Genomic DNA, 21,137 nt, shown 5'->3' with positions numbered 1-21,137 from the left:
ATTGCACTCTTTTTCCCTTGACCATGGTTTTGTCCCACATTGGGTTTTCCTGGTAAGGTTTTTAATGAGGCAGCATCTCGAGCGTATTGCAAAGAATGATGTACTCTTTTTCCTCAATTAGGTTTTTATCCCACAGGGTTTTTCATAATAAGGTTTTAATGAGGCACAATCTTCGATAATGGACATCCAAGGGGGAGTGTTATGAAAATATTGTGTAGATATCCATTATCCTCTTTGTATGTTTCTGGAATATTCTAGATAAAGGGTTTATTATTATCTAAGCAAACCCTACTTATTATATTCTATGTATATATACCCCTATTATATGGAATAACATAGATAGATTAATTCTCTCTCAATTTCTCATAATTCTCCCTATTTTATAACAGTAATCTAACCTTTTTTTTTTCTTTTTCTTTTTTGGTGTTCAACTTGGTGCACTAATTTGGATTCAGTTTTAGTTGGTTAGATTCTAGTCCCTTTCAAATTGTTGTTTCCTTTCGTAAATGAAATAAATAATCAGAAGTGACCACAATTTCTAAAACAAAATACTACGTATAAGGATATTAATTTTATGAATTTCAAGGGATAAATGCCAAAAATAAGAATAGCTAGACAATTTCACTGCGTTTGAAAATAATAAAAATCACCACCGTAAAGAGGATTGAATCCTCAATCTCTTATAAGAAAGATAAGAATTCCCCATCTAAGCCAATTATCAAGTATCTTATTAATATGTGAAAAAATTATATAAGTACAAAGCACAATGTTTGATTTAAAAAAAATTTCTAAAAAAATAACTCAATTTTAATTTAACGATGACTATTGTAATTTTAAAAAGCTTTATTCGGGCCCGATCTACCCACTAGGCCACTAGTTGTACATCATAGTACAGTTTATATACCAACATTCACAAACTAAAATCAAATTTTCAAAAAAAAAAAAAAAAAAAAACTAAAATCAAATTAAAATCTGCATAGCCAAAGGCCCAAAACCCTTCCACTCCCGCTCTTTCCTCTTTCAATCATCCAAAAACTCAACCAAAACCCCCATTTCATCTTCATCCTCCCAGTTTATCTCTCCTCTCTGAAAGTGTAGAATCAAAATGAGGGAAGAAGAAATAGAGAAGCTAAGAGGAGTAGTGAGAGACTGTGTTAGCAAACACCTCTACTCCTCCGCCATTTTCTTCGCCGATAAAGTCGCCGCCTTCACCTCCGACCCCGCCGATATTTACATGCAAGCTCAAGCTCTCTTCCTCGGCCGCCATTTTCGCCGCGCTTTTCACCTCCTCAATGCCTCTCACGTTGTCCTCCGTGACCTCCGCTTTCGCTACCTCGCCGCCAAATGCCTCGTCAGTACTTTCTTCTCTTTAATTGAGTGTTTTTATGTTGTGTTGATTCTTTAGGGTTTTTATAATTGGTTGTTAATTCAGTAAGTTTAGTAAGTTATGATCTCGAATTGGTGGTGTAGAGAGAGTCGCAAAGGGCAAATTGATGTAGACAGGATTTGATATCTGATACGTTAGACTTTGACCAATTAAGTTAGTTGATATTCTCAAATTTGGTTTATTAGTGATTGTTTTGTATATTGTTGAAAGTGGGTGAATGGAGTGAACAGGTGATGCAGTTTTTATGATTCGCATAGTAGGAAGTTTAATTTTTTGTCAAGACTGAAAAATTTGGGATTAAGGCTTTGTGATTGCTGTGGTTTTGTCGTTTAATCAGAAATTGAATTCACTGGTGCAGTATTGACTGTTCGGTTGGTTGAAATTGAATAAATGGCGGTTCTCAGAAGATTCTATGGTGAAATTGGAGAAACATTCTTGTTGGAGCTAATTATGCTTGTTCATGGTTGCTTTTGCATACGTAGTTTGGAATTATTGTATTTAAGTATCTCAAATTTAAATTAATCGCCGATGGTCTTCCCTAGTTCCTGGTAGAAAGCTCACTTTTTTGATGACAAAAAGGGATTAAGGAGAGGATAATTTAAGTTTGAATGTTATGGAAATAATGGTAATTTACCAACCAATATGTTTGTTGCTAATGATTGTTATTTTTAGTTTGGAATATCAGCTAAACTAGGAGCTTTGTTATATTGAAGAGATGGCTGACCTATAACGCGTAGATAAGCTGATTGATATAATAGGGTCTATAGGCCAAGAGCAGGGATGAAAGTTATATAAAACAATAATTATAGGTTCAGAACTAAAATGACTATATTAAGTTTGGGGGATATCCAATAGTGTATACTTAATTTATTTATTAATATTATGGAAAAGTGAATTTCTTAGTGAGACAATATAATGTTGGATTATATAAATCTTTCTCGAAAGAAATATGACTACAAGCATGACATTGTCCCAAATATAATTTTCTTTCAATGATGAATTGTGAGACCTATTTTAAAAATCAATTCCATGCTGTGCAGAGGATTGGGAGTTAGGTGTGTAGAATGACTTTATATGTTAAATGCAATGCGAATTATGTGGAACAGTTGAATAGTTCAATGGCTAGTGTCCGATCATGACTCAAGATGCTTTTTAGGGCTATCCGGATTGATGAGCTTGATTTATAACGGGCATAACCGCAAAACTGATGTTCATTGGGGTACATGTATGACCTTCCTTTAGTTTAAGCAATTAAGCATTTGACACATGAGTTTGTCAGTTTTCGACTCACAGATGTAAAGAAGATGATAAGGGCTCTGTCTATTTTAGAATTTTGTATAGCACATTTAGTATAAGCTTAGTCCTATGACTCCTATCTGTCTGATTAATGCATGTCAGTAGTATTTTAAGAAAAAAAAAAAAACTTTGAACGAGGCATCTGTCTATCTGTATAGGCTGGTGGGACATCCTTTTGTTCCTTTGAGCATGGCAATGTTCTGCATAGCTAACCTTTAACTGCTAAGCAAGGCCAATATAGAATTGCTTGGTAATTAATACACTTTTGATGCATAATCCAGGAGGAGCTAAAGGAGTGGGATCAATGTTTACAAATGCTAGGAGATGCTAAACTTGACGAACATGGTAATGTAAGCGACACAAAAGACAGAAGTGTTATGTACCTTGACAAGGATGCTCAAGACCATGAAATCAATGTATGTATGTTTTTCCTCTACAGTGGCTGGAATTTTTTCAGTTTTGCATGTAATTGTTGAATATTATTTTAGAATTGAAAATTGTAAATTTTAAATATGAACCATGCTATTTATGTAGCAATCTCAAACATTGAATGTTTATGAATAATGAATTATATGAAAGCAAGGATATATTGCAACTATTGAAATTTCATGTTTGCCAACACACACAACTTTGACTACTAAAAAATGATTAATTGTTGTTTTGAATATCTCAAAACTTATCATAACATTTCATATAAAAAATAGCAAATTTTATTATTTTATTTATTTAATATTTATTTTATTGAATTAATTTATGTTTTAGGCTTTTGGAGCTTTTCTAAAAGAACATTGAACATGTTTATAAATAAGCTTGTATTATTTGAAAAAAAAATTCTATCTTTGTCTGAAAATTTATCTGAATAAACCTGTTTGAAAAAAAAATATTTATTTTGTTGAAATTTTCTAAAATAAACTTGTTTTGCCTGACAATGCAAGTGTGTAAGTTGTGTTGGGCCAAGTGAGGTTAGATTGGATATTAATTTTGCTATAAATAGAATACTGCACTATATAGAGTATTGAGGAATTTACTTTGGGGAAAACCTAAAAAATATTAATAGAGGCTCTAGATAGTGCATGTTTAGGGCATAAGAGTTGATATATTATAAAAAAAAAAAATCCTCTCCGAAAAGATTCTTCACTAGACATTTAATCCCAAAAATTTCTATCATTTCTCTCCAAGCACACAGAAATATGTAGCCACAAATTACTAATTTCCATTCACCTTTTGAAACATTTATAGTGAACCTATAGCTGATTAAAGAGAGTTCTGGACTTGCCTGCAATATCGAATGGCTAGTAAACAATGATTCACCTTCAGAAACACGTATAGTAATTCTACAGATGATCCAAGAGAGTTTTGGACTTTTCTACAATTCTGAACAGCTTCTGCAATAAAGTAGCAGCTAGCAAAATATGCAATTACTTATTTCTACTGATCTTTTTATCGGCAAATTGCAAAATACAAGATGCACAATTGAGCAGAAATTGCCTTGTTTAGTCTCTGAAACTTCAGTTCTAAGCTTGTAACGAGTACTGAGTTTGCCAAGGTAGCTGTTTAAACATAAATGCTCACATGCTTTGGAAACTTGCCCAGACATATGTTAATGTCAGATTATCTTTTGAATTTGTGAAGTATATTAGAAAATCTTCCAAATGGATGGGAGTTATTGGTGTTGCATCATATATACATATTAAACTCACTACTATGTCGATGCAACAAGCCTGTAGTGACATACATTATTATAAATAGGAATAAAATTGCAGTTTGGAAACAAAAAAAGTCAAATTAGGTGGCATGACCGCATGAATTAAGAGAGCTTCTTACTAGAGGTAAAATAGTTACTGAATATTGAAGTGTTGTTGTGTTGAGGAGTAAAATCTAGTGAGGATATCAACCTTTACAAAGAAGCAAAAAATGTTCTGTAAAGTCTTTGTGCTGTGGAGCCCTGAGTTTAAAACTGGTTGTAGGATAACACAAGCAACATGAGCACCACCACCTATTGGGCTTGTATCGGGTATCTGTGGATCCCCTTTGAGTTTAAAGTTTGCAAAGAGTTTTTCTGACACCATCTAAATTTAAAATTGGCTGTTTGAAAACACTGTTGTTAAATTAATTTTTTGGAAAGCTTCAGTATGCAGAACGAGTACATGAATGCAATTTGCTAGTTAGTTGATTTTGGTTTGTTGGGGATTAGGGGTTGTTTGGAACAGAATACTGGAATTTTATGATGTATATCTTAGCACGCTGCTAAAAGTTTTGTGATTTTTTATATTTCTAAACAAGCTCAAAGTCATCTACGGGTTATTTAAATATGCTATATTTCAAAACAAGCTCAAACTCATCTACGGATTAGTTAAAAAAAAAAAACTTGATTAGCAAATTCAAACTCCCCAAAAGATTGAGCTCAACAAGTGTCTGATGAAAAGTAACTAACAGACATTAAAGTTCCAAAATGTTTAGGATAGCACACCCTTTTATTACAGAGTGGTAGAGTCCAACTCTATTTTAAATTTTTATTTTTTATGATAAAGAAAAATAAATTTTAAACGAGTTAATAGCCGTAAGAGCCAAAACAAAGAACAAGTTGCCCTTGTAATAGCCAAAAAGAGATTAAATATCACAACTCATAGTCTCACACTCCACTTTTGACTTTTTCCTTGGGCTAATTTGCGAAAGCAAATGTTATTATGTCAAATGTTTTTATTTACCCTTTTTTTTTAATTTAATTTCAATATTTACCAATTTATATCGAAGGTATTGATGGTTAAAATTGTATAATTTTTGTTGAATATATTATGTTTAATTTAAATAAGTTATTTTCAATGAACTTATATTTGCTAAACTTAACTTGTTTTTGTTAAACTTAACTTAAATATACTTCCTCTTTCTCTCACTACTTGTTTTAACTTTTTGCACTATTCATATACTTTGACCAATTTGTTTTCTTTATTTATGAACAGAAGTTGTCAATAATAGTTTTGATTTATACATTCTCTGTCCCTATTTAATTAACATGGTTTGGCCGGCAAATTACTTGACTTAAGTATTTTCTTATGTGAAAGTTGGTAGGCGGAGTAATTTACTTATTGTATTTAGTGGGTTTTGAGGACCATTACTTTTGTTGGTGAGTGGAGAATGTGATTTATTAATTGTTTTTATGGATATACACCAAAAACATGGGGCTAATAACATATTAGAGAAAGGAAAAAAAATGTGTCAACTAAATATGAATGACCTTATAAGGAAAACATATCAACCAAATAGAAATGGATAGAGTATTAAATAAACATGCCCAAAAGTGATGTGTAAGGTATTTGTGACGGAGGTTGTGTGTATATATATTTTTTAACTTATTTTTGCTAAAAGTTATTCAAATAAGCCAAGGGGAAGCTAAGAGGAGAACTGAGTTCGATTAAAATTAACTATAAAGTTTGTTTATGCAGATATCTGCAGCTATATGTTTTCTCCGAGGTAGAGCATATGAGGCTCTGGAAAATCGTGCTCAAGCTTGCCAATGGTGAGTCTCAGCCTCTTTGTGGTGGTTTTAACTTGTCATCTAATCTGCACCCTTTGTGTAAAACTCTGTTTTGTTTCTTTCACTATTTGGGAAGATTTGTGTGCGTTTAAAGTAAGGGCTTCTTTGTTTCATCTTATTTTAACTTATTTTATTTTACTCAAAACATATGTTTATATAATTTAAATTACAACAAAACAACAAACAAAAATTGAAGCCTTAATCCCATATATAAGCTCATTTAAGTTAAGTTAAGTTCAGAAACATGTTCAAACAAGATAAGTATTTTCTGAAAATTGTTTCAGATAAGTTAAAACAAAATAAGTTCTAATAAGTTTAGACCATAGTATAATTTAGACAAATTAATATAAGTCCAGAGTCCAGACAATATAATTTCAACAAGCTCAATGTCGAGTTGCTTTATTCTTGTTATGTGAATTTGTTTCTTTATAAATGGCTATGGTGTCAACTGTCAATCTTGACGATCATTAAATTAGAAGATAATATTATCTATAATGAATGATGTTCTGCTACATTTTTTAGTGTTACCTTTATTGCATAGTTGTAGTATTAAAAAGTTATAACCAATGAGACTTAACAATTTCCTTTTGTTGTTTGGATCATAATGTAATAAAGCAAATCAGAAAGGCAGCAAAAGCCACTGCTCTAACCATTTGTTGCGAATAGCTGCTTGGATGTTAGTAAATGTAAAGTATTAGTCACAGTCTCATAGGGCACATTATGTACAATATTTTAGTTTTACTGACCAAACTGTGTATACAATCCTGTCTTTTCAGGTATATAGCTGCAGTCAAAGCCGATCCTTTGTGTTATGAGGTACGCTTTTGAGACTGAAGCTTGTCCTGATAAACTTTCCTGGATCATCTCTTATCAAAGTTCATAATTTTTCCTTTGTGAAAATCTTTGTATTTGAGAAAGACATCATATTACTTGTCCAAAATTGGGCCTTTTAGTGATATATATGCAAAGTGGATGAGTTACTTATTTCCTCTGTTTTTAGCCTATCTATTTTGGCATTTGATTATTAATAATTGTATTTAAATTTTTATTGTGGACTTGTGGTTGGATATATTGCATTAATTATATGGACAGAATCACTAAATGTACAGATCTTACAATTTTTTTCCCCTTGTTTATGTCCAGGCTTTGGATCGCCTCATTGAAAACCATATGCTTACATGCAGTGAAGGTTGGACAATTTTTGTTGTTTATAGCTTTAGAATCTTTTACTTCCCTCTTTCTTTAACGAGTCGTAATGGAGAAGGAAGTTAACAAAATATACCTGATAAATAATACTTCCTCTGTAGCTTTTTAGTTGCATCATTTTCCTTAAACGGGAGTTTCAAATTAGTTGCATCACTTTCCTTTTTAGTTAGTTACCTCTATATATCTATCTCTTTTCACACGGGTCCACTTTTTTATTCTCTATATCTCTCTCATCTCCAAAATTTGTCTAGGATCCGCAATTTGTAAAGTGATGCAACAAAAAAATGGAAGTAGTAATATTTTTATTCTTTTTCTGGTGAAAGTATTTGGAACTTGCAAGTTCTTGAAGAAAGATAGATTCTGGGCGGATCTACGTTGGTGCAAGGTGAGTCACGTGACTCAGCAGTGTAAAAAAAAAAAAACGGAGTATTAAGTTTAATTAAAAAAAGAAAATGAAAAAGAAAGACCAGAATGGCGTGAATCCGTGAAGCACTAAGCTGACATTCTCTCTCCTCCCTTCTCACTCCTTCCTCCTTCCTCGCTCCTTTCTCTTTCCTCCCTTCTCTCTCCTTCTCCCTTCTCACGTTTGTGACTTTGTGCCCTTAGCCCTCTCCTCAACACTAGGACATGAGAATTGAGATGCCTACAAATCTATGAAATTCTTCATCACCTACCGTTATTTTTTTTTTTTTTTTTTTTTTTTTTTTTTCTCTCTTCAAATTAAAGGTTTTTTTGGTCAATCTCGATCTGGAATTTTCATGGTCGAATTTGACCATGTAACCCCAAAAAAGGTGAAATTTTTCAAGGTATGTTGATTTTTTGGGGTTGATTCTGTTTTAGGGTGGTTTAATTTTGATTTTGTTGTTTAATTTCGGTTTATTTTGGTTGATTTCGTTGATTGATGTTTAATTTTTGTGGGTTCGCATATGTAGTATTTTTGCGTTTTTTTCATTTTTTTTGTATTTAGATCTGAAATTTTTATGTTTTATTTTTCGAAATTTTGGTGATTTTGGTTGGTGGTGGTGGGTGGTTAACGGTGGCTGGTGGTTGAAGGTGGTGGCTCAAGGTTGTTAGAGGTGAAAAGGGAGGTGGTCGGCAGGAGTAAGGTTTTTGGTGGTGGCAGGGGAAGGGGGTTAGTATGGGGTATGGCCGTATGGGCTATGGTCGTATGGAGTAGGGGATTAGTATGGTTTTTGGTATGTTTGACCATCGGTTTACGGCTCATTTCTTGTAGTGTGTTAGGCTACATCAGTGGCATTGGATTAATAATTTAGGGTGACTCACAAGCTCAGAAATCCTAGATCTATCATTGATGGTTTTTTGTCATTATAGTGTGTTAAACGTCTGACAAAATGAAGGATAGTACCTTAACCTCAAAGGTCTAAAATCTATTATCAACCTAGGTGAACAAAAAAAATAGCAAAATGGTTTCAAGTGTTTGATTTAGCACACATGTAGATATAACAAGCTTAAATTTACTCAAATCACAATCTAATTTCCCATTTTGTCAGCTCTAGGAAGTATTACTTTTTAGAAAGTTAAAATGCCTATGATGTTCTATTGCCTAAAAATTGCCAAAATTTGGTAGTTGGATGTTGGAAGTTTACTTCCCATGTAAAGTTCTACTTACCTAGGAGGGACTAGGTAAGCAACTTCATCTATTTGGTAAGAGTTAGAACATCATAGGGAATTTCATTTTCTATGTTGCCACCAACTGAACATATAAAACTAACGCTTAATTGCTTTAACTTGGTGCTACCTAGCATGCCATACTTACCTAGAAAAGTAAATACTACCTCCATTACATAATGTTCTTAATATTTACTATTTGCACAAGAATTAAGGCAAGGGGAGGGTGTGTGTGTGTATGAAAAAGCTTGATAAAGTAAGAGAGTGTAAAAGGTGGGTGGTTATATGAATAAGGTAGGTAAAGTAAGGGATAGTGGGTGGAGAGACGTAAATATTGTGGGGTAAGAGGGATAAGTTAGTAAAAGAGGTAGCTAAAAATGAAATTGATATGTTAAGAACATTATGAAACCGGCAAAATTAGAATATATTAAGAACATTATGAAACGGAGGTAGTAATATTTTTGGAAAGTAAGTATACTACAAAAAGAAGGAAATATGTGAAGGATGCCTTGGAGAGCAAGCATTTGCATCACTTCCACCCTCTAATTCACCACTCCTACTTGCGACCCAAGTTGCCCTCCCACGAGGTTTCTTGGAGCTAAGGAAGCTGAAAATTAGCCCTATATTTAAGCTAACCAAATGACTAAATCAATTGACTTGGAAGGCCAAAAGACCCCTTAAACAATTAATACAGTATTATAAATCGACATGTAAAACTTCCACTAGAAGGGTAAGGTGAAGTTACAATTAAAGATAGTAAGGTGCTTGATTTGTATCATTATCCAATTATGGAAATCACGCAGACATACCCAAGTAAGTAAATATACAACAATGTACCCAACTATAATATATGTGAACAAATGTTTATTATTTGACAACGGATGTGGAAATCTTCAACAACAAAATTAGGCCAGACATTAATATTTTATCAACGAAAGGGAAAGAAAAAACTGTTACATATCGACTCTACCTTCTAGTATGTGTGGCTTGATTTAAATGCCAGAGATTCTACATAAATGGTATGTCTGTATACTCCGTATTTCTCTAGCTGGGCATATTTTGTTATCTATAATTAAACTTATCAATGCTTTTCTGCTGAAAATTTTGCAGTAGAAATATTTGAATCCTGTTCTTAAAGATCTTTTTTTTTGAGATATCCTACCAGCTAAGCTAGTTTCTTTTAGCAAGCTTAGGGCTGATGTACATCATTGATGATCTTTAAAGTAAAATTCAATTAAGAGTAGATTTTGAAATCTTTACTAACTGTTAGCAATTCCCAAACCACATCTTGCCTTGTCATGTAAACCTTTGGATTAGCTTATGTAGTATTTTGGTGAAGACATTTTTTGCCTTTCTCCAATGTCTTATGTCCTACTGTCTCCTTTTTTCTTTTTCTACAGAATCCTCTCTACTTTCATCATTGCAATTTAGCCCTGAAGACGGGTGGCTTTCTTCATTTTATACTTGTCTAATAAAGAAGGTAAGCACCTGTTTTTGGCGTACAGCTAAGTATGAGGACATCTTGTTGATGGAAATATCTGGTTTGGTGCCTCCTTATTTTTTATTTTAAGTATTGAAAATCCTTTTCTTTGAAAAATACAATCATATATATAGATGAATAGATCCATATTGCTTTCCTAATAGCAATTCATGTTGAAAATAGGCAGCAGTTAATGCATGAACAATATTTGTGAAAGAAGAATATAGTTTGATTTTGTCATATTGATCAATATTACTATTCATGTCCTTGATTAGTTTTTATTCGTATGTTTCTATTTAGCAAGATAAAGAGAATGTTGTAGAAGCCATGTTTGATGATGTTGAAAAGGAAAATGCCTGCAGTCCTTCATCAGATTCATCCTTCAATGGAACTTTGAAGAATAACACTGACTTGTTGGCCTGTAAAGCTGAATATTACCATCAATGCGGTGAATATCAGAAATGTTTCGAACTAACTTCATTGTGAGTTTGTAAATGTATTATATGACGTTCGTCTTTATAGCTGACTCTATTCAGACCAGGCTGAATTTCTCGTCTTATATTTTATCCATTCAGATTGCTTGAAAAAGATCCTTTCCATCTGAAGTGTACTTTGGTACATCTAGCTGCTGCCATGGAACTTGGCCAGTCAAATGAACTGTATATTATGGCTTGCAATTTGGTCAAAGATCATCCTCAAAAGTGAGACATTTTCTCTAGTCCCTAATGGTTTTTTAGGCTATAATATGTCTGCTTTGTTAATAATGCACCTCTGAATGTTTGCTACTTTACATTACATGCTCCTTTATGCTTGTAATCATGTTTATGTTACTTCATGCAACTAATATGAGTACATGACCCAGTTGATCAATTCAGTAATTATGGATTTGCGAGGATTTCTGTATTGGAAAAGTGAAATCCTATATTGTATCCATTAATCCATATATACTCTTGAATCTTGATAGAATTGTTGGAATAGATTGTTGGCTTTGGGGGTGGGGGTTCAGACTTCTGTTACTACTTTCGGTTTGCTTTGACCATATTTTAGCCTTTCTTATGCATGTTTTGCGTGCAACTTTATTGTTTAAGCCATCTTAATATACCTTTGTTTCATAGCGTTCTTACCATATAATGTTTGCACAAGAATTAAGGCAAGAGACAGAGCGTAAAGATGTAAGAAAAATGTGGACAAGGTGAGAGAGAGCGTAAAAAGGTGGGTGGGTGTAAGAAAAAGGTGGATAAAGTAAGAGAGTGAGTGGAAAGGTGTAAATATTGTAAGGCTGAAGGGTAAGAAAGTAAAAGGGGTTTGCCAAAAATAGAATAAAGTAGATTTGCTAAGAACATTATGAAATGGACAAAAACAAATTATGTTGAGAAAATTATGAAACGGGGGTAGTATTTTATAGATTTTCTGTTCTTGCACTCTTCTATGGAAATTCTTTCTAACAATTTACATAAAGTTTGAAGTCAACTAAACTGCAATGCCAAAAGTTTATGGATGAAGTTGCTTCACTAAATTTACATTGATGCTTGTATTCCTTTTGACTATGTATTAAATATAAAGTCTTCTCTGAAAATCAATTTCTTTAAGAGCTAACCAATGATTATATGGTGTTGCTGATTATCTTAGCTCTTTCGATGATGTTTTTTCACTGATTTAATATCATCTGCAATGTTGTCTCTTTGCACAAAAAGGACTATTGGTACTGTGCTGCAGTTGCTCTCTTGATTAGAAACTGCATATCCTGCATCCTGGTTGTCTGATTTATTTCCACGTTGGAAAAATTGTATATCAATCCCTCCCCACCTGGTGGTTTTTCCAAACGATAGGGTTTCTCACTTTCTCCATCATTATAATAGAATAGTGAGTGGATCCCAACATTTTTTGTCCTCTGAGCTGCTCAAAACCTCATAGTTGAAAGGCTCCTCCTACTAAACACAATATTGTGACTTGTGAGGGGATTTCATAATGCATTCCTTACCCTCTAATTTGTTCAAAGCTGAAGTGTTCCTTTTGCATAATAATAGTACTTGTTTCGTGGTCATCATTCTCTAGAATCTTTGATTTTATTCCTTTTCCCCTAAACATCTCTTCTTATACATTTATTTTGTATTGGAAATATCCAAAGTTCCAAACTACTTATATACATGTAAAATATTAACAATCAAACAATTACAAATTGGGGTTTAAAAAAATAATAAATATAAAAAAAATAATAATAAAAACTCCGTCATTGGATCATGTCCCCCTCTCCCTCTGCCCCTGGATCATGTCTTAAATCTTTGGCATCAATATTATTTTTAGTTCTTCTGGGGCTCTGTGCTCCATTCTGTCAGGCAAAGCCTTTTTTATTATTTTTTTTTTTCTCTAAATTTTAAATTTTTTATTCCTGTTTTGATCCTTTTCTCTTTTCTCCAGGCCTCTGTCATGGTTTGCTGTAGGATGTTACTATTACTGCATCAGAAAGTATGACCAATCACGCCGGTATTTCAGGTATTACTTTCTTTGGCAACATTTTTAATATCAAATTATGAATGTGCAACCCACACAATAGAATAATAACATAAGGAGGCAAAGATCCATAAACAATGTGGATGATATTTGATTACTGGTGAGAGTTGGGATAATTTTAAATTTGTTGTGCTTGCGACATATTATTCAAGACTTATGCTTTTGTGTCAACTTTGTATTTCTTGGTTGAATGACTGATTCTGTTTCATTTTGTGCCTTTTGTTTTTCTCTAAGCTATTCCTCAGATGTACAGATATTTTGTCTGGTTCCTGCTAGGTCACCTAAGTTTCCCCTCTCTTTGTTTTAAGACGGTCTGCACTTTCAGATTATGTGCCAAAGGCATTGTCCTCTATGAGCTAGAAGAAATATTTGGTGAAAGTTTATTTACATTTCTTACATATGAAGATACTCTTGATGCATTTGTTTCATTGACAATACCTTGTTGAATCATCAAAGTGAAGAGTAAATTTTTCCTTGCAATCCTCTAATTTCAAAATATGCCAAATTTTTTTGTTATTGTATTTGTAGATAGATATGAAAAACGAATCATACACTGCACACCAACATTCGTAAACGCATTCATAAAATATTATTGAATAAGTAAATAGACTGTAGTCTGTAGTATGGTAGTATCTTTGTTTGTCCCTGACTTCAAGGTACTTTTTGCTGCAATTATGTAAAAGATGCTGAGTTGTACTACTATAATCAAAACCTCCTCAACATAATATTAGATAGTTAAATATTATTGGAAATTTGACTTTCATTCCAGCAGTTATTGATAAATTTGCGAAACAATTAACTTCTCTGGACATTTTTTTTAGATCTTCTGATTTCTGAATATTCACTTCACGAACTGGATCCATGTCATGTAAATGGAAATAGGGAATGTTTACCTTGCTGCCATAAACTTGTATTTTATGACGTTAGACTACCGAAATATAATTTCGTACCTTCTATGTTTCAATTTTCTTTAGCAAGGCAACAAGTCTAGAAGGAACATTTTTATCTTCTTGGATTGGTCAAGGGAATGCATATGCTGCTTTAGAAGAAGGTGATCAAGCAATGTTGGCTTACCGCACTGCTGCTCGTTTGTTTCCTGGGTAAATTTTACGGTCTTATCTAGTCAAGGATTTTTTCCTCCCCCATGTGTTCTTTGTCCTCTGCTGACTGCTATTGTAGCACTTATATTTGTGGAATGTGATATGACTCCATAATTTTATTGTACTCACTGTGGAATGAGCTTTTTATTTGACTTCAACTTTTCAATTATTTGTATCCCTGTTAAATTTAATTTGATTTGAATATTGACAATTAGTTTTGTCACCAAAGTATGTTTCTCACTCATTGTGTAGATGGTCATTTGTATTGCCAACAATGCCAAGTATAACTGTGGTTCTTGTGATTTCTTGCTATTAGTTGTACGGCTATTTATTAGGTGTTATCACTACAGATACTTTAAGGGTCTTGCACTTATTTTTTCAGTTAGATTATGTCAATAGCTCCCCCCTTGCTGCTGCCCCCTTGCCTTTGGCTCTGTAATGTAATTGTTTTTTGTTTATTTTCCATCTTGTCAATGAATTTTATTTTGAACTATGGTAGTTGCATTTTTATCTTTGCTAGCCTTATACGACTTTGAAGTCTTCTTATCACCATGTATTGTCCCTTTTACAATTAAGTCCTGAATTTCTCTTCTTCCAGGTGTCATTTACCAACCTTGTATATTGGCATGGAATACATGCGAACACACAGCTTCAAACTTGCGGAGCAGGTGAGCCACCATATATTGGCAGTAAAGTAGTTTTTAATTTCATGTGTGCATGAGAGGCTAGTATTCTAGTTCTATGTCTTTTACAACAGCCTGGCAATCTTGAAGAGGAAGGTCTTGTGAGTTTGGGAGAATAAGGTTTAGCTACATAAGTTTGGGCTTAAAGTAAAGCAGGTGAGACCGTGAGAGTAACAGAGAGATCTAGGAGACTTACTACCAATGATATTAAAATAAGTAACCTTAAACATTATCTGGGTCGGTTAAAATTTCCCCTTGTTTTTCATTTGGCCTTGGCTTTGTGTTTCTAGCTGTTTATAAGTTATATGATTCGACAGTCACGATTCTGCTATCAGATTGATTGATGGTATCAAACCTTCCTATCAAGAGGCTTTGTTTTTATTGTTTGTTAAGATAAAAATAGAAGGGAATCCATTCGATGCAATATCTACTAACTCTTAAGTCCTGGCTCATACCTTGAGTGGTGTTAATTGTTTTTTAGTGTATAGCGTGGCGCAAAAGATGCTAGTCAAGTGGATTTGCTATATGGACATTTCTGCGGAAGCATTATTATAAATATAGATTACAGTACAATTTATATGGGTAAATATGATAGATGCTAAATAACTGGATCCTAGAACTGTTGATAAAACTGTTTTTGGCTTATTAAACCAACTAAGAGTTTAAGATAATTTGAAAAAGGATACACTATTAGATGCTAACTTTTGATTGCTCATCCTTAAGGTTTCAGTTTGCAACGATCTCCTCCAACCCCAAGCCATATTTATAGAAAAATTTAGGGTACACTGTTTCCTATTCCTCCTATTAAAGGCACACGACTCATATGTGGAAGACCGAACATTCTCCTAGGTTTCGTATTTACTCCCATTTAGTTCTTCCATTCCATTCTAGTTGCAATACTTTTACTTTTTAGGTCAAAATTAAAAATCTTTTACCATATATGATCATCAACATATAATATTATACATCGTTATTTCTCATGTAGGATCTTACTAGATCTTAGATCCGTCTTAATGTGTATTTGCAAGATATTAATTTTTATGATTGTGCTTTCTGATTTCTTATTTTGGGTTCGATTTACAAATTAAAATTTTGTTCTTAATCCTCTTACCCTCCCCACCTTTGGCCCTCAATTTCTCTCACGTTCTCTAAAAACACTAAACTATACCTACTACTTTTATTCACCTATAATCAACAAAATTCCACTATATTTTCTATCCTAAACAGGTGTGTTCAACCCAAATTTGAAGTTTAAAGGAGTGGAAAGGGAGTGATACTTAAATAAAGAAATTAGGTTATCCTAGGAGAGTAAGCATCACTGCAACAAGTATGAAATTGCAAATAATATTGAAGCCTTAATATGTTATGAGGAATCCTTATGAGAGGTTCTGATTAGCAAATTTCACGATTAGGTTTCATCTTCAACTCTTCACATACCAGAAAGGAATCCAACACTGATTATGCACCATTGGGCGTGAGCCCATGGTGGAAAGGAAGTGATACTTTAACAAAGAAATTAGGTTATCCTTGGAGAGTAAGCATCACTGCAACAGTATGAAATTGCAAATAATTTTGAAGCCTTAATATGTAAAGGAATCCTTACGAGAGGTTCTGATTAGAAAATTTCGCGATTAGGTTTCATCTTCAACTCTTCACATACCAGAAAGGAATCCAACACTGATTATGCACCATTAGGCGTGAGCCCATGGATGAATCATATGCTAGAATAAAAATCCTTATTTATAGCTAACCAGTTTGCATAAAAAGATGAGATAAATTATCTATGTATGTTTGATATAAATTTTGTAATTAATAATTCTGTGTATATATGACAAAGTTCAATTTGTTCTGTCTATTATTTTTCTACATTAATTACAAATTTCTTTTGGTGTCCAAAAAAAAAAAAAAAAAAAACTTTTGTAGTGTGCCAACTGTTAGTTTTATGTCCTTGTGGAAATGTTTGATAAGTACCCATTTAAAGTCACACAGAAATGGAAGCTTTTAGAACAACTTGTTCTATAAGGCGTGAATGAATTTACTACTTAATTTAGACAAAATTAAAAGATCAGTCTGCTGACTAAGTGATCTTTGTGAGCTAATTGTTCTACGCCTTATTAGGTTTAAAGAGTTATACAGATCATGGGTGAGAACTTAGTTTCTCCCTGTATTTGCGTCCTTGGATTGCTCTTGGATATTTAGCTTGAATTTTTAACTTCTCAAGTTATTGTTTTTATGCTCTGGACATGAAGGGCTCTGGGAAGATTGTCCTTTGTGTTCAGCCTCTTTCAAGGAAGTTTATTTGTTTTTTTCCCAAAAGGTCCACTCCTTCCCATTGAATGTGTATAGTCTGTTAAATGTCTTGTTCCTTGTTCATCTCATTGTTTAATAATGCACTCTTATTCTGTTGTTTTATCAACCCCCTTTGATTGATCAAAAATTTTCTCGATAGTTTTTGTCCTGTACTCTGTAGATTTAAACTGATTAGAGTTTCCTACAGTTCTTTTTGCAGGCCCAAACAATTTGCTCTTCTGATCCTCTGGTGTATAATGAATTGGGCGTTGTTGCATATCACATGAAGGAGTAAGTTATACCTTCCCCCCCCCCCCCCCCCCTTCTTTGTTAGTGTGATGTTTTGGTTCTTTCTCTAATGGTTTTTGTTAAATCTAGCAATAAATATAAAAGCTGTCCCCTTGCGCATTTGTTAATTCTTGGACTTGTGTAGTGAATGGTGATTGTGTGTTCTCTGAATCTATTTGGTCAATCTTATGTTTTCTTCTGTAGAAGGTGCAGCATAAATGCATAATAATGTACTACCTGTTTACCTCCAAAAGTTCTTTACACTTTCCGTAATCCGTTCCTAAAAGTTCTTTACACTTTTTACTTTATTCCAATTTTGGCAACATATTTCCACTCACTCTCTCATACCTTTTCTAACATTTTCTTACACCACCCACCTTTTTTTATACTCTTACCTTTCCCACCTTTTTCTTACCTTCACCCACCTTTTTACACACTCTCCTGCTCTATTCACCATTTTTTTACTCTCACTCACTCACCAGTCACCACATCAACACTCTCTCACCAATTGCATTAATTGTGTGCAAAAAGTAACCATAAGGAACTTTTGGGAACAAAGGTAGTACATAGAACTGGTAAGGTTCCTTTACTGCATAGTTGTACAGGAACAATATTTCCCAGTAAAACTCGTTTGTAGTTGATCTGCTTGATCAAGCAGTCATATCTATTGCAGTTGGTCTATATAATGTCTTACACTCTAGTTAATCACCCTTTACTTTTGTCTTTTAGCTGCTAGCCTGCTACCAATCATCTTTTAGACTGCCATCTAAATTTTTATAGTGTGATTTAGGAATTGTGAAAGCTTTATTATGGTGCAGGTTAAATAAGTGAAGTAAGCTCTCTTTGAGCATATTTTCCCTCTCTTTGTAATTGTTTTTTTTTTATCGTAAAGTCGGTCTTGATCACGGACTAGAAGCCAACATCAGAATAGTAGTGCAGTTATGCTTATGATTATGATGTGTATGAAATGCCAATAATTAGGTCAAGAATAGATTGAGGGCCAAGTTAGTGAAAGGTGGATATTTGAAAATATTCAATGGACAATGAATAATGGTTTGGTTGAAGAGATACTGTGGTTTGTCACTTAATTTTTCAAATGCATACTCATCAAGACCTAAACACCAATATTTTTGAAGGTAAAGCATTCACGAAGTGTGACTTGAAAGAGCTAATTCTCTATTGTGTTTTATAAGGGGTGAGATTCATTAACCTGACAATTGAAATGTCTTGTTAGCATTGAATTTTATATATTGCTTATCAATCAATCAAAGCCTTTACCCCATAAGTGGGGTCGGCTACATGAACCAAAAGTGATTATTCCGTATAATCATCCACAAAAAATTTCCTCCTCCATCCTTTACGATCAAATACCTCTTTCTCATGCAAATCCATATGCTTTATATCCTTCCTAACTCCTTCCAACCAAGTCAATTTCGGTCTTCCTCTACCTCGTTTATATATTGCTAATGTTCTTATGATTTATGAAAATAGATCTTGGTATATTAAAGCCAATTATGATTCCTTTAGCACTTTGGTAACCAGGACAAGATTAGGAAATCGAAGTGATATAAGGAATCTTTAGCACTTATAGAATCAGAATATTAGCTGTAGCTGCCTAGCTGGTAGCAACAAAATACTTAAACACACCTGAAGCTCCGAAACCAAAGGTGCCTAGCAGGACCCCCCACCCTCTCTAAACAATTGTCATCGAGGAACCATCCTTTTTAAGTAAACTGCGGTTCAGTTTAATGCTTCACTAGAACTTGGCTGACAATGGCTCTACCGCATGTTCATTTGGTACTTTAGAAGGAGACATGATCCTTCAAATAGGGTGCATGAAAGAAGGGATTATCTAACTTTCCAACTTTATTCTACTTTCATAGACAATGGTCAGTAGCGATACTAGATGACCCTAAGATTTAATAGAATGAGTGGGGTCAAAAGTATCTAAAAAAAAGGAAACTGATGTGGATTCTAACCCCTTGTTTGGTCAAGTTTTAAGAAAACCCACAATCTTGAAAGAAAGATCCAAACTTGAAAGAAATCTTAAACATTGAATATAAATATTTCTCCTCACAAGATCACTCCTGAAACTTATGATTCAAATTTTAAAATTAATTAACCCACTCCTGGACGCTAATTATTTTGAGATTAAACTCTTAGCCTACTCCTAGACACTAAGTGTTTAACGTTCTAATCTTCAACCAACTCCTTGAATTGAAAACTAGCAAAAACTGTTTAAGCAAAAGCTAAACAATAAACTTTTATTCAACTGAATTTTGTGTATTTGTTCAGTGTCTTACAAAGCCACGAAATTCCCTATTTATAATCGAAAAACTAACTGATTCTAAGTCTAATAGGAGTATAGGACTAGGACAAGCCTTTAGCCTTTAGCTCCAAGCAACCTAAATAGAATAGGAAAACTAATTCTTTTTAGATTAGGGAACTAGTAGTAAGACTAGTTTGACCTAGTCTATAATTCCTAAAACAAATTCTAATCATCTAAGGAACCTTATTAAGCTAAAATAACAGAAACTAAAAGGAATTCTAAAGACATAAATTTTGTGTATTTGTGATTTCACCTCCAATTTGATTTAGAATTCATGGTTAGATTTATATTTTAGATTTGTTTACTTATTGCAGTTGGTGTATTAGCATGATAAATAGGAAAGAGTAGACTTCCTCAATATGCTTTCAATTATTGTATTTCATGATGAGTCTAGTTGGGAAAGACTTCAGTATAAATGTTTTCTTAGGGTTGTATCTATCTCCATTTTTTAATTGGAGCTTCTATGCAATTTCAGGTACAAAAAAGCAGTTCGGTGGTTTGAGAAAACATTAGCGAATATCCCAGCATCCATGAACGCGACATGGGAACCCACTATTGTCAATCTTGCGCATGCATATAGGAAATTAAAGTATGTTCATTCTTGAAGTTCATTATATTTGCGATGCAGGCTACATAGTCCCTTTTTTTTTTGTTCTGTTTGTGAATATTCTATAGGAACTAGGTCTGATTCCTTATTACTTGGTCTTTACGGAAGTCAGTTCATCTTAATTTATGTCCATCTGTACCGTATGTGCTCTATTTTTCTGGTATCTCCTGGTTGTATCTTCAGAATATATTGTTAGGTTTTCAAACCCCTGTTACTTGCATATAAAGTGTTTGTTGCCATTAGTCCCCAAAATCTTTACGCTTGTGTAAAAGCATTAAGTGGCAAATGAAGTGGGTACCCCTTGAAACTTCAAAATATAAGGAGCTACTTATTAAAGTCCTCTCGGCTCCCTTTAACTTCTTGAATGTAATAGTAAATGGACTGCATTTGATTGTGTTTAATGTTATGCGGTTTCATATTGCAAACATACAAGTAATCTGCCTTATTTACCCTGCAATGAGATCCATGCTTCATGGTATTTTTTTTGTTATTATTTTTCAGGATATATCCTGAAGCTATCAAATATTATGAGAAAGCGCTTAACTTATCTACCAAGAGTTTAAGTACTTATTCGGGCCTTGCTTACACTTATCATTTGAAGGTATGTATAGGTCAAATCTATATTCTTGTGGGTTCCATCTGAATGAGTCAATGTCATGTTGTAGCATCTGTAATTGGACATCCTTTCCAATAACTCTAGTATGATATCTGAAGTTTTTCTACTCTCTTCCCCCCCCCCCCCCTCTCTTCTCTCTGTAGCCAGATTAGTTAATTGCCTTGCCTGAGTTGCTTCCCCT

The 21,137-nt window shown here is 33.5% G+C and overlaps 1 protein-coding gene across 1 annotated transcript in view; it reads left to right on the top strand.

Moving 5' to 3' along the window:
- Positions 1-918: 918 nt before the first annotated feature.
- Positions 919-21,137, top strand: part of LOC110734015 (anaphase-promoting complex subunit 6-like) — a 21,345-nt gene continuing 1,126 nt past the window's right edge. The window contains exons 1-14 of the mRNA XM_021914071.1: positions 919-1,351; positions 2,965-3,099; positions 6,127-6,200; positions 6,995-7,034; positions 7,362-7,407; positions 10,454-10,533; positions 10,834-11,015; positions 11,109-11,234; positions 12,952-13,026; positions 14,019-14,144; positions 14,743-14,812; positions 17,325-17,407; positions 20,209-20,322; positions 20,842-20,941. Coding sequence (XP_021769763.1) covers positions 1,106-1,351; positions 2,965-3,099; positions 6,127-6,200; positions 6,995-7,034; positions 7,362-7,407; positions 10,454-10,533; positions 10,834-11,015; positions 11,109-11,234; positions 12,952-13,026; positions 14,019-14,144; positions 14,743-14,812; positions 17,325-17,407; positions 20,209-20,322; positions 20,842-20,941 — 1,497 coding nt within the window. The 5' untranslated portion in view covers positions 919-1,105. The remainder of the gene's footprint in view (positions 1,352-2,964; positions 3,100-6,126; positions 6,201-6,994; positions 7,035-7,361; positions 7,408-10,453; positions 10,534-10,833; positions 11,016-11,108; positions 11,235-12,951; positions 13,027-14,018; positions 14,145-14,742; positions 14,813-17,324; positions 17,408-20,208; positions 20,323-20,841; positions 20,942-21,137) is intronic.

Source organism: Chenopodium quinoa, unplaced genomic scaffold (assembly GCF_001683475.1).
Source record: "Chenopodium quinoa cultivar QQ74 unplaced genomic scaffold, ASM168347v1, whole genome shotgun sequence".
Classification (NCBI taxonomy): Eukaryota; Viridiplantae; Streptophyta; class Magnoliopsida; order Caryophyllales; family Amaranthaceae; genus Chenopodium; species Chenopodium quinoa.
This window is presented reverse-complemented; position numbering and strand designations above follow the sequence as displayed.